The following is a 14,504-nucleotide window of genomic DNA, read 5'->3' as shown; positions in this document are numbered from 1 at the left end:
GAGATTTCTGATGAGGGGTGAGACTCACCAGAGAGGGAGAGTTTGTCTTAACTATTTATGGTATTGTTGAAATTCCTTCATGTTTTGCATTTTCTATTGAGTAAAATAAACTCATCCTATATTTGAGATCCTTTATTTGTTAGTCTTACATGGGGGGGTTGAAGGTGCTTTTTCTGCTTTGTGGAGATATAAAATATGTTCCCAGGTGATACTCCAGGTGGACCCTGCTCATGTTTATATAATTATGATTTTTTAAAGCAACCCCCTTTCCCCAATTTGAGGTAGAAAGGGAGGCTGAGGTCTAGTGGGCTCTCTAGGGCCTACTTTTAAAAGGAGATGCATGAATTAGGACAAGTTAGTTTTTTAAAGTCTCATTAATTCTTTAAAATGACTGATAAAAGGGAGAAAATGCCCAACAGTGCTCTAGTGAGAGTTGCAGTCCAGAATAGAACTTGGGGCTGAGATGGAAGGAAATATTTTTCATTTTGTGGGTTCAACAACAGAGTCAGTACTTGGCACCTCTTGAGTCTGCCTGCTGTTCAAGCCAGAGGTTGGAGTGTTGTGATGTGTGAAGCAATCACCTATTGAAGGATTACCGGATGAAATTATTCAGTGAAAGTTAGGATTGTTGTATACTTAAAGGTATGTTTTTAATAACATCACATATTAGGTGAAGAAAACTGACTTTCTGTGTTTACCACAGGAGAGCTGAACTGTGCTGACTCTTTTATGTTGAGATTTCCATCAAGCAAAAGGCAGATAGGAAAATACTTCTGCCTAATTCAGGCTTTCAAATGATGACCAGCCAAACTTCATGTCTTCCGCAGAGTCTTCTTAAAGATGCCTGGGAAATTTCTTCTGACTCTCCAAATCTTTGTGAATTCTGTGATCTGGATACAGAGATTCTTTTACATTCTGATTTGTTTTAGGGGAAATAAGACAGGCATTGTGAAGAAAATCAGAACTCTATGCCAGATTTTAAGGATGTTGTATATAATTTAGTATAGAACTAATGGTGTTAATGAAGCATGGAATTTGAGACTGGAAGGGGGCCCAGCAGTTGTTTGGTCACATCCCTTCCTGAAAGGAACCCCCTCTACTACGTGCTAGCCAAGTATCACTCAGATTCCTCTTGCAGGTCTTGGTTGATGAGAAGCCCCCTAGGCTTCTTCAGAAGTAGATCTTTCCTTTCTAGACAGCTCTTGATGGGAGGAAGGGTTTCCTCATTTCAGTTTCAGGAGGCTTCTTTTCAGCTTTTGCCCATTGCCCGCCTTTTTTCCTTTGGAGCCAAATGAACAAATCTAAAAGCCTTTGAAATACAGGAACACCATTGTTATGTGCCCTTCTCAGGGCAGAAGATCCCCAGTTCTTTCAGTCAGTCCTCATATAACAGACTCTGGACACTTGACCCGTTTGGTTACCTTCCTGTTGACGCTTTCTAGCTTGTTGATATCCTTAAACTGTGGTGCTCTGTGGTATAATTGGCATACAGGCTCATAGTCTTACGTGAGACGTAATTCTACAAAGTTGGTAACTCTGCTGTCTCGTTAAATTAGACTGATGTTTAGTACAAGGGGATGGGAAGACAAAGAGGAGATGGCTCTTGTCCTCACAGAGCTTGTATTCCACTGAGGACATACAATGACCATCATAATTAATGATGCCTGAGGACGTGCTGTTGGATCTGTTGGCTGTACCTCCACGTGTGGCTGACAGAACTGCTAAGATCAAAGAAGGGAATCGGGGTGCCTTCCATGGGTGTCATTAGCATTGATTCAGCCCTAGAACGAAACAGCCGAGTCATGCAGATGTGTTCATGGGGATGGAGAGGTTTAGGATGTTGAGCTCATCACCATGAGAAGTTACAGGAGGGTTACCCTTAAAGAGCCCAGATTTAATGATACATGTAGATGATCACAGGAAATGATTGAAACTGCAACACATCTTGCAGTCTGCAAAAATTTAGCACCCACTTCCTTTTCAGCAAGATCTGATGCGGTGTCTAGAATGATATTCAGGAGAAAAAAGTGAGGCTGGTGGCCTTGCACAGCCCTCCCTCACTCACATCATAGTCAACTGCAATTCATGTCATCTTGTCGTGAGAAACTCAGTATCTTATGTAAACTTTGTAAACTATCTTTGTAAACAATCTTAGAGACCTCAAAACCTCCTTGAGAATTCAACCAGTAAATTGTTTTGGAACTGCAACATTGTGGCAGCTTGAGACACCTACAATTAATTACCCACAGAGAACATTGATACATAAAAACTCAAAGACAAGAATTTGATAGATGTTGCTATGCCAAAATATTCACAATTATTAAGCTATAAAAACACTCAAAATTCAAATATGATGAGATTTAGATATTATCCTCAACAACCTCTCTGCTACTGGCATTGTTCCAGAGGTGTTATCCTACCCACCTATAAGACATACATATATATCTGTATATGCTATTATATAATAAATGTGATATCACATATGTACGTACACTTAGACCACCCATATGTGTGTATTCACCATTAAATAAAAATAAAAATACGAGGATAGAGATTTGTCCCAGGGCATTTCTGTCTGAACTACACAAACAAAAAGAACAATTATTTTTTTCTGTAATAGTGATAATAGTAATAGCTCCCATTTATGGAGTACCTTAAGGCATGCAGAGCACTTCACCTGCCCATCATAGTTGTGTCTGGGTATCTGTACAAATGCCACATGGTGTCTGTTTGGTCCCCATAGATAGGACAATGGACAGTGGCTGGAAAAGACAAAGACCCAAACTTAGGCTTGATGTTAGGGAAGACTTTGTAAAACTATATAAACTTTGTAGAACTGCAGTGAGCTGCCTGGAGAGAGGTGGTGAGGCCTTCCTCCTTGGAGGTCTTCAGACAGGCTGGAGGGTCACTGCTTGAGTCTGTTATAGTGAGCATTCCTTTTCTTGTGTTGGTTGGACCGAGTGACCCTGAAGTTCCTTCCAACTCTCAAATTCTTTGATTCTGTAATAATTTATGGTCAACTAAATGTTTTTCTTTGATCCTTGGTCAAGAATATAGCTTCCCACTTATGCATTTATTTCCATGTTAAAATGGGATTGGACATTTTATTTCAATTTTACAATACCTGTCACCAGAATGGACCTTTGGTCCATGTTCTCCCCACTTTGAATAGTGCCAAATTGGATGGCCCTCAAGAGCAGGGCCACCCTCAGGCTCTTGGGGGTGTGTGAGGGTTGAGCAGCAGCTTCTGTACTGCAGCAGCTCTGCTATACCACAATTGAAGCATACACCAGACCAAAACCTCCATGAAAAGTCACTCAGTGAATTTAAGAACAAGAAAAGAGAAGCTTATTCAGTGGGTGAACCAGAGTTGGTGCTCATGGGATCAGCATAAGCCTGTGAAGCACTGAAACGTACCAGTGGTTGGAAGGCAGAGAAAAGAAAGACAAAACCCTAGCCCAGAGGGCAGGGATTGCTGAATTGGAAAACTGTGTATTTTATACCAGCAAGCTTCTTTTCAGTTATTACATATCATGGAACATTCTCCTTCAGTGTAGGTGGCTCAGGATACTAACCCAGATGTGGAAGACTGCCTGGACCAGCCATCCCAAAGCCAGACATTGCGTGTGTATCAAGTGGAGGGTAGGGAGAGAAGCCTATAGTAAATAGCATATTCTTCCAATGTCCGTATCGGTTTTTTTTTTTTAAATGGCTGGCAGCAACTTCCAAGGACCTTGGACGAGAACTGCAATTTAATTTAAAATTTAAAGTATCTGAAAGAAGAATGATTACAACTTAAAACCAGACCCGGAAAACTATTTGAGAGGCATCTGGTTTAAAATGTTCGTTTCTCCTCCCCACCTCTTTGGTTTTTGGGAGATGCTGATGGTTCCTTTTAAGGTCCAGTCACAAAGAACCAGGTTTGGCTTTTAGAGTATGGGGTTTTCCACAAAGCTTCTGCTCTTTGTGCCTAAGGGTCAGAAAAGTATGTAGGCCTTTCTGGGTGAGTTTTCTGGCCCAGTTAAATTTTGGTTTCCCTTTAAAAAACTTGGAAACCATTTTGTTGTTCTCATGTTGTAAGGTTAAAAATGTTTGGTTAAGTAATTCTCATGGGTTTTAATCTGGCAGCCTCTCAGGTCTTGTAAAATGAGAAATTTAAAAGCTTTTGGCCTAGTGTGCTCCACCATATTGGCCACATGCTTCAAGATGTTGGCAAGGAGGTTTTTCATGTTCCAAGTGCTGTGTACTTTTGAAGCAGTGGCAGACTTCACTACTTTTAGTAATTTGAAAACACTGCAGTGGGAGGTTTAACGAGGGCATGGTCATCTTCTTTGCCAAATTCTTGGCCCCTTTGGGCTTACATGGAACTTGCGGTTTAGTGGCCAAAACACTGAACTTTGCTTAAGTGTCTCTTTTGTCTAGAAAGGGCAGTTCAGTTATTCTAAATAACCCTCAGCCATGCATAGGGGACATCTCCTTTTAGTGATCTCCCTGTCAAGCTGCTCTTGGCTCTGGTGGCCATTTTTCTGGTAGCCAAGAAGGAGCCGGAAGCACATCAGCACTATTCTTACTCTGTCACATGTGGTTTTCTAGGTCCTTGGGTGCAGCCTTTTGACTGAATTCAAGTTTTACACAACAAATCCTTTTATTAAGGGGATTTGTTCAGCAAAGAACCCCACCCCTGCTCTGGACTGCTCTCATTCCCATCTTCCCAGCTCCTCTGTGCTCCATACATGCTGTGGCTGTTGGCCAGTTGAAAGCGAATCCTAAGCAGTGTGTGGGAAGGAGCCTTTGTAGGGAATCCATGGTGTTATGGTGAGTTCCTCCTCCCTCTCTCCCTCCCCCTCCCTGTTCTTCTGTTCTTCCTCTTCCCTCTACCCATCCCCTCCTGCTTCTCCCTCTTACTTCCTCACCGAGTGGTTCGCCATTTCCTTCTCCAGCTCATTTGACAGATGAGGAAACTGAGGCAAATAGAGTAAAGTGACTTGCCCAGGGTCACACAACTAGTGAGTATCTGAGGCTAGATTTGAACTCAGGTCTTCCTGCCTCTTCTAGTGCACTATTCAGTACACAACACCTCTGTTAAGGTGTTGCAAATGAAAAGGAGTTAATTAAAAACTAAGAAACTTAAAATAATCTTAAAATTTGCCACTGAGGGTGCCTTTAAGCACATTCTGCAAAAAAAAATCCATGCCCTTTGTTTTTCCATGATATTTATTTCTTTAGAAACACTTTGTTAATGCCTTTGATTTTTATATCGCCTTAGTTTCCCAGCGTGACCTTCCTCCTTCCTCTCTCGGAGAACAATTCCTTATAATAGAGAGAAAGGAAGTTCGACAGAACTCACCAAGTTCAACATTATAAGCAATGTTCCACCCCTGTAGTGCTCCATCTCTCAAAAGAAGGGATGTGCATTCTTATGTCCCTTCTTCTGAGCCAAGGTTTGGTTTTTATAATGTGACAACATTCAGTTTCAATTTTTTGGTTCTTTTGATTTCCATTGCTATGATCACTGGGTATATTGTTTTCCTGGTTCTCTCCACTTCATATTGCGTCAGTTCATCTGAGTCTTCCTTTGCTTTTCTGAATTCTTCATATTCATCATTTTTTACGGTGCAATGCTCCTCCATCATATTCATGTCTCACAATCTGTTGGCCATTCGCTAGTGATGGACATCTAATTGTTTCTACTACAAAGAGTGCTGATGTAAATACTTTAGTGTATGTGAACCCTTTCTTTTTATCTTTGACTTTGTTAGGGTACGAGTTTAATAATGGGATCTTTGGGCCAAAGGATGTAACATTTTAGTCATTTTCTTAGAAAAACTCCCCGTTGTTTTCTGGAATAGAGGAACCAATTCACTCAGAGTTTGAGCAGCTATATACTTAATGTGCTATCCAGGTAGTAGGCTTTAAGTGCAGTGTAAGATAGTACTTCCATGCTGGTCTGCAACAGTAGACTGGTTCATCCTGTACACTGGCTGCCATATTTTTCTTCCTTATTGTATCTTCCACTGCTCTTCAGTAGTTCAGTCATGTCCCACTCTTCATGAATGATATCATATCATGAATCATATCATACCAGGGCCTTCTATCCTCTGCTCTCTCTCAAAGTCTGTCCAAGGTCATGTTCATTGTTGCCATGACACTCTATCTATCTATCTCATCTGCTGTCCCCTTTTCCTTTTAACTTCAGTCTTTCCCAAACATCAGGGTATTTTCCAGTGAGTCCTATCTCCTTATTTTGTAACCAAAGCATTTAAGCTTCAGCTTCAGTATTTAACCTTTCAGTGAGCAGTGTGAATTAATTTCTTTAAGAATTGACTGTTTGGATCTCCTTGCTTGTCCAAGGGACTCTGAAAAGTATTTTCCTGCCCCATAATTCAAAAGTGTCGATTCTGTAGCTCTCAGCTTTCTTTACAATCCAACTCTCACAGCTGTACATTGTTGCTGGAAAAACCATCGCTTTGATTGTCTGGAACTTTGTCAGCAAGGTGATGGCTCTGCTTTTTAGTATGCAGTCCATATTTGCCATAACTTTCTTTCCAAGGAGCAAGTTTCTCTTAATTTCATGGCTGTTATCACTGTCTGCAATGATCTTTGAGCCTAAGATTATAAAATCTGACACTGCTTCCGTTTCTTCTCCCCCATTTGCCAGAAGTGATGGGATCAGGTGCCAAGCTCTTAGTTTTTTTGATGTTAAGCTTCAAGCCAGTTTTTATACTCTCCTCTTTCACCCTCGTCAAGAGACTTCTTAATTTCTCTTTACATTCTGCCATCAAAGTGGCATCATCTGCATATGTGAAACTGCTGATATTTCTCTGGCAACCTGAATTCCAGCTTTGGATTCATCCAGCCTAGCATTTTGCTTGATGTGCTCTGTATGTGTTAAATAAGATGACAATGTACAGCCTTGTCATACTCCTTTTCTAATCTTAAACCAATTGTTTCATGTTTGGTTCTAACTGTTACTTCTTGACCCACGTACAGGTTCTTCAGGATACAAGTAAGAGCATCTGGTCCTCCCATCTCTTTGAGGACTTGCCACATTTTATTGTGATGCACCCAGTCAAAGGCTTTGGTGTAGTCAGGGAAGCAGAAATAGATGTTTTTCTGGCACTCCCTTGCTTTTTCCATAGTCCAGTGAATGTTGGCAATTTGGTCGCTCATTCCTTTGCCTCTTCAAAAACCAGCCTGCTCAAAAACTAATGGTGCTTGATTGCCCTACTAGATGACTTTCTACTTATATAAGAAGTCTAGACTCCTTAGTCTAGCATTCAAGACCCTCTCAATCTCCCTGCGGTATACCTTCGTAGTTTTACTTCTTCCCTCTCCTGTGTTCTTTGCTCCAAACAGGACTACTCATTTTTCAGAGAGGTTCCACCTTTGCTTGTGCCATATACCCTCTTACTTATGCCCCTTTTACCTATTTGCCTCTTAAAAGGTCACCCAATCTTCAGAACTCACCCAACTCAAAAAGCTTTCCCTAGAAAGCTTTCCCTACTACTCCTGGTTATAAAGGATCATTTTTGCCTTAGAATTCTCAGAGCACTTTGCATGTAATGATCTAATCTAATAGAATATCTGTTCTTTTTTTGTTTTATGTTGTGTGCACAGAAGTGTGTTGGGATGGAAAGAGCTGTATACTTTTCAGTTGAGTTCGTGGGTGACCTTGGCAAATCACTTAACCTCTCAATTCCTAACTTATAGGAATAATAAACTTTGTGAGGATATGGCTTTGTAAACTATAAATATCCACTCTGTTAAATTGTAAGACCCTGGAGCAGAAGGACCATGGGTTACTGCTTCAGCAGACGAGTCAGAGTCCTCCATGATCGTTCTCTGACCTCTGAGGTGCCTCCATTTTCCCAGGCCCTCCTCTCAGATGCTCTGTCCTCTCCTCCCCTCACCACTGACTGCTCAGCTGCCCATGGCTGGCGCTTTCTTCCCCTGCTGGTCTTCTCCTTAGAGCTCCCTTTGGGTGTCAACAGTGTCAGCTCCTTGAGGGCAGGGGCTGCCTCTCTTCTTGTGTCTGTATCCCTGGTGCTCAGCACTGTTCTTGGGGTGTAGGGAATGCTGCATGAAGGCTCACTTCTTTCCTTCCAATGCACTTTTCCAGCCTTATCCTTCCTTTGTGATGTGGCTGGATTTCTTGCTATCCTCACCTGCAGCTCTCTTTCTCCTGCCTTTCTGCCTTTGCAGACACTGTCGCCCACTCCTGGAGGCCCCATCCTTATCTCAGCCTCTTAGAATCCCTCCTTTCCTTCAGAGCTCAGCTCAAACTCTGCGCAAAAACTTTCCAGAGCCTTCTGATGGTGAGAGTCTTCCCCCCAAAGCTACCTTCTGTTTATTTTGTATGGACTTAATTGATGCCCATATTGTCAACTATGATAGGACAGAGGCATCCTTGGTGAAGGACTGGCCCAGTTCTGTGTTCCAATGCTTAGCCTGGTGCCTGACACACAGTGGGTGCTTAATAAATGTTGATTGATCCTATCCTCAGGGTCTAGCGCAGTGCTTTAAATGGTAGGCCTTATGAAATGCCTGTAGATTGGTTGATAACAGGTGCTTAAATGTTCATGTAGTGACTGAAATAATGAAACAGTCCATTTTCAAGAAGTTTCTGTTCTGTGGGAGGGTGTGGGGGTGGGGGTGGGGAGGGGCGGGGGAAGAATAACTATGCTTTCATTCCTATACAGCCATGCCCAGGGCTGGTCAGTCACCCTCTTGATTTCAGTGTCTTGGCTGTGAATGCTCCCTTGGCCTGACCCTTCTTCCATCTTGTTCTTGCCTTCAAACTTACTCTTGTATCATTCTCTGGGACTCTGTTTGCTAGAGGAGGAGGAGAAGGAGGAGGGCTGCAGTGAGCTGGTCAGAGGCCTCAGCCCAAGGATGCCTTCATCCCCCTCCCCTTTGGTTTCCTTTTGCTTCCCTCAAACCCACGTTGTCAGTAACGTATCTGGGCTGCTCTGCCCAATGCATTAGAATGTTTCTCTTAGCCAGCCAAAGTATATACCAACAAGCATGCAGTCTAACGCATTAAACTGGAGGAACCCCTGAGAATTTGTGTGTCTGTTCCCAAGACCGCTGTGGTTCGCCCTTTCCCCCGTGGCTCCCTTCACACTTCTTAAAGTAAACAGTGCCCTTTGATTCCATAGAAACAAGATTTGTAGGAATAGAAGGAATGTATCTTTTAGACAGTGACATGATTTTTTTTTTGGTTATCTCAAAATAAGCATATGTGTTTAGCTAACTATCTTAGGTATTACCTTTTGGCAAAATTACTGTAATTGTGCATAATTGTGTTCTACTTGAAAGCAGGATTAATGCTGTGTGCGTGTTTTACATTTAAAATCATGACCTATGTAATTTTTTTTTGAAAAGGTGGTGTCTTCCCCAGCAGATGTAGCAGAGAAAGCTGACAGAATTATTACGATGTTGCCTTCCAGCAATAATGTAATAGAAGTTTACACGGGACCTAATGGGATTCTCAAGTATGTATCTGCTTGTTCTTATGGAGCTTTCACATTCTTCTTTTGAATCATTAAAAACATGCGTATTATGTTTTTCTATTTCTTTAAGGGGAATTTTCTTGTGTTTTTTGTTTATTTTTTTAGCAAGAATATTAATTTTACCATCCACTACCTCATAACTCCCTTTAGATGTTTTTGTATTTGTTTCTGTTATGACCATTGCTTTAGCTCTTTTAAATAGTCTACCTGCCAGTACTTGCATATTTAAAATAACATTTTTAAGCTTTCTTATTACTACTTGTGTTTGAGATGAAAGAAGTTGAATGTAGTGAGGGTTTCTATTAAACACTGATGACTATTGGGATCATCAAAGTTAATTAATATTTATTGAAGGCCCATGGGAGGTCACATTTATAGGAAGCACATTTTTGAGGGGGAAAGTATTCAAATGTAAATGAACAAATATCATATGAACTATTGATTCAGGAACTTATCCTGCTGGTCAAGGTTTTTGAACCCCTGACAGCTCACAGATCCCATTTTCACTGGGTTGTGTCGCTCCTCTGTTTTCTTGCCACCGTCTGTCATCAGGACAGCGCTTCTGTCCTCCTTGGTTGTTGTTCTCTGGCCTCACCCACTTCTTACTTCTGGAATCTGAGCCCTGCCATGGAAGTCGAGCAGAGACTGGGAAATGCATGGCGGTGGCTCAGTTGGAGGGAGTTTTCTAGTTGACTTTAAAATGTCAAGAGTTGGTGGGTTTTGAAGGTAAAAGTTTTTTTATTAATATCATAGACTTAATAGAGTAAGTACTGAGATTTCATTGGAAGGTGTTTTGGGGGCGTGCTCTCATGATTTCATATTGTGGCCATTGGCCTTAGAGTTGTTTCTATTTCACCTCTCGCTGACATGCATTTTGTGAAGTTTCACTTGTTGATATATTTGTTAAACGAACACTGGAAGTCTGTTCCCTCACTTGCATTGAAGGGTGCTTCTGACACCCAGAGTGATAAGACGGGTAGAGTTCTGCAGCCAAGTCGTATTTCATCCCGAAACATTTGAGGAAGTATTGTTCCAAACGTTTGTAGAATTTATGTTGAAGTCCACGACATGTGAATGAAAGGAAGAAGTGGATATTTTTGACTAAAAACAAGGCAAAACATTTATTCCATTTCTTTTAAAAATGTCCTTGCAACATATTTTTTAAAAATACTGTAGATTAAGACAATTCTAAAAGACTCATGATGGAAAATGCTGTCCGCATCCAGAGAGAACTTGGATTCTGAATGCAGAGCAAAGCAGGCTATTTGCTCTCTTTCTCTTTTTCCTTCTTGGGGTTTTTCTCTTTCTATTCTGATTCTCTCACAACACGACTAATGTGGAAATATGTTTAATATGGTAGTACATGTGTAGCCTGTATCAGATTGCATGCTGTCTTGGGGAGAGAGGGGAGGTGCAGGGAGGGAGGGGGAAAATTTAGAACTCAAAGTCTTAAAGAGGTGAATGTTTGAAGTTAAAAATAAGTAAAATACTGTAGATTGCGCAGTCTAGCTTGGTTAGCCCCACAGACACAGAGTAGGCGTGTTCTAGAGCTTAGCAAGCTAGGCTTCGTATCTTAGATTCCACTGGAGTCCACAGTCACATCCATTGGATGTGAATTCTTGGTGAAATTAGTTTTGGTTCCTAAACCTGTCATAGCCTTACCTACCTCAGGGGCTCTGGCCCTTCTCCCACCAGACAGATGGGTGATGGCCCTGACCTAATGAGGAAGGGAAAGGATTTCTGGGCACTGGACAAAGGCATTGTGATATTGTCTTGTCATGAGTAGTGATGGATCAGTGGGAATTACTTGAAGAGAAATGCTGTATTTTTATTTTTGTTGACAATAGCAGCTTGCTCTCAGATTGTACTTTAAGATTCCCAAGCTCATGTATCATCTGATTTTATCCTCCCCACAGAACTGCAGGGAAGGCTCATAGCCCCATCTTACAGATGAGGAAACGAAGGCATACAGAGGTTATTTTTTCAAAAGTCTTTTGCTCAGGGCCCCACAACTAGTAAATGTCTGAGGCCGGAGTGGAGCTTGGGGCTTCTGTGCATCATGGCGCCCCCTAGCAGCCCCTCGGTAGAGACCCTGCTTCCTCCATTGTTACAGAGAGGAGACATAACTACAGGAGAGAGATGTCATAAAAGTGAATTTGTGTTAATTTACCAAAGAGAATGAAAAAGAAATGATGACTCTCCATGGGATCCCTGGATTGATTTGCCTCTTACTTTCCCTTTCATCTACTTGGTTTCGAGGTTGCTGTGCCCAGGAGGGTGGAGAGGTGTTCTTCCTCTTTCCTTGTCCCTCTCCCTTTCTTCTTCCCTTCCCCCCTTCTCCCTCTCCTCTCTCTCCCTCAGTCTCTTTCTCAATCTCTCTCTGAATCTTTTTCTCTCTGTCTCTCTATCATGTATGATTTGTCTAGGAGGAACTGTATGTAGCAATGTACAATTTGTACACATGGCTGACATGGGACAAAGAAGCCAGTTTGCCCTATTTGTGTTCACTGTAGTTAAGAGCACATCATCTCACTTTTTTTTTTTAAACCAGCATCAGTGAGACTCATTGCTCTTCTTGTTTATGTGCATGGCTATTTCTTTTTTCTTTTCAGAGAGTGGAAGAATGGCCCATTCCTGGGAGCACACTTTAACTTGGCTTAATCTGCTTCATTACTTGGGAATGATTGGCAAAAATGCTACTTCCGTATGTTTTTAATGTGAAATGTCCATTCCGAACAGAAAATAACAGATATTTTTTATGTATTTCTTAGGAAAGTGAAGAAGGGTTCTTTATTAATAGATTCCAGTACAATTGACCCTGCGGTGTCAAAACAGCTGGCAAAGGAAGTCGAAAAAATGGGAGCAGTTTTCATGGATAGCCCTGTTTCTGGTGGTAAGTAGGAGTTAAACTTAGATGCCTACTTCTGTGCCCGCCCACCTGTCTGTCTGTCTGTCTGTCCATTTTCCTGGCTGCCTACCTGTGGTGTGTCTGTCTGCTTGCCTATATGTCTTCCTGTCTCTGTCTGCTTGTCTGCCTGCTTCCCTTCCTGTCTGTCTGCCTGCCTGCCTGCCTGTCTGCCTGTGAAATAGCACCAGTTGCCCCTCCTGGCTTAGGATAACACAGGGCATCTGCTCTTTTCTCTGCCCCTTGTCCCAAGGATTGCTGTAGAACTCTTAATTCCCAGACTCTTAATTTATGTGAAGCAAAGCAGATTACTGGGCCCCCTAGCCCTTTGTGACAAGGAAGGTAGACTTATAAATCCAGGTAAGTGAAGGGCTGTCCCAAAAGTTTGGAATCTTGTGTTATAAAATAGCCTAGGGCAGTAACAGGCACATTGAACAGATCACGTGTAACAGCGATGCCTCCCATCCTGGTGTGTCTGCTTTTGTACGATCAGTATTTTTATCATTAGGCTGCTTAGTAGTCATGATGATTTGTAGTGTCACTGCAGTTTTTGGAAAGCTAATGTAATTTTTTGAAATGAAAAATTTTAAAAGTAATCACTTAGGGAATTTTGGAGTTGCCTTGATTTTTATTAACTGGCTTTTAGGTATACAAATACACATTTCCTTTCCACTTATCTTGGCATTACCCTAGTTCAGGGTTTCTTCACTTCTTGCCTAGTCCATCTCTGTCTTCAATTTCTCATCACTCCCATCTGTCCACAAAAGGACCAGACTAGGGCCTGGGACAGGACCGGTGATGTTTGTGGTACAGGGAACTCTCAGATGAGGAAATGCCCTCTGCCAATATTGATTGGCACTTTCTCTGCAATTTATGTTTTAGAAACCTGAGAAGTAAATTGACTTCCCTGGGGTCATGTAGCCAGCCTTAACCTCGGGCTTTCTTGGCTTCAAGGCCAGCTCTTTGTCCCTTCTGCCAGGCTGCCCTTCATTCTTCATGTATCTACCAAAATAAGATTCCTAATGCGCAGGACTGACCCCCAGATCCAAGATCTCCCTTGGTCCTCTGTTGCCCATAGGATTGAACATAGCTGTTTTCCCAGCATTTGAGGGCACTGATACTCAGGCTCTTGTCTCCCTGTCTGTTGTTGCAGCCTTGTTTTCTACTTGTCCCTTTAACTTAACACATATTTCAGTTAAACTGAACTCTGGGTCATTTTCTGTTTGCGTGCTTCCCTGAGTGCTTGCCAGCTGTGTCCCTCCTTCCTGAAGCTGAGACTGGTGTCAGCCCATTGTCAACATTGCTCCTTCTCCCATCCTGTCCATTTGTGGGCCTGGCCCATAGTCATAGAGTCGGGTGGGCAGAGCCTTGGTGGCCATCTAGTCTGGCCCGTCCTGGGATGAGCATCCTCTCTGATAATCGGGCCTCTGCACAGAGTCCTCCAGGGAGGGTTTCTCTGCTTCTTCCAAGGCCATCTAGTTCTGTTTTTGGGGACGTTGTGTTGTTGGGGAGCCTCCATCTTTCACTCATCATCTTCTGTTCCTGCTCCTTGTTCTTCCCCTGGGACTAAGCAGAAAAAAGGGAATCCCTCTTTCACATGATGGCCTTTTCAACATTCGAAGACATTTATTGCATCCCTCAAGGGTGTCTCTTCCTCAGGTTCCGGCTAGCCAGTTCTTTCGGTCAGCCTGTGTGCCCCTTTGATTGTCCTGGGAAAGCAGCCAGGGAGCTGTTTTGTCAGCGTGTATCCTAAAGAATTGTTCAGTTTAGAATCCACAAGAATGCATCATCTAACTCAAATCTCTTCAAGTCCAGTAGGATGAAGGCTTCTTGAAGGTAGAGACTTTTACATTCATGTCCTCAGTGCATGGCACATAGTAGGCACCTAATGAATTCTTGTTGCTCAACCAACTGATTCCTTATCCCAAGGATAGTTTGAGATCCTTCATTAAAAGCATGGCTTATATTTAAATATACTGTGCTTATAACCATTCCCTGATCCGCTGGTCTAATAACCCTGTGGGAAAAAAGGAAGTCGCTTAACTTAGCATGATTTCTAAACATGTTTTACTGATGCTCTTTTAAAA

General features: G+C 42.2%; 1 protein-coding gene across 1 annotated transcript in view; it reads left to right on the top strand.

Annotated features, from left to right (window-relative positions):
* The window catches only part of HIBADH (3-hydroxyisobutyrate dehydrogenase), a 147,387-nt gene that overhangs the window by 24,259 nt on the left and 108,624 nt on the right, over nucleotides 1-14,504 (top strand). Inside the window, exons 3-4 of the mRNA XM_072651014.1 lie at nucleotides 9,385-9,494; nucleotides 12,284-12,405. Coding sequence (XP_072507115.1) covers nucleotides 9,385-9,494; nucleotides 12,284-12,405 — 232 coding nt within the window. The remainder of the gene's footprint in view (nucleotides 1-9,384; nucleotides 9,495-12,283; nucleotides 12,406-14,504) is intronic.

The sequence above is a fragment of the Notamacropus eugenii genome, chromosome 3 (genome assembly GCF_028372415.1).
Source record: "Notamacropus eugenii isolate mMacEug1 chromosome 3, mMacEug1.pri_v2, whole genome shotgun sequence".
NCBI lineage: Eukaryota > Metazoa > Chordata > Mammalia > Diprotodontia > Macropodidae > Notamacropus > Notamacropus eugenii.
Note: the sequence above shows the minus strand (reverse complement) of the source record. Positions and strands in the feature narration are given on the sequence as shown.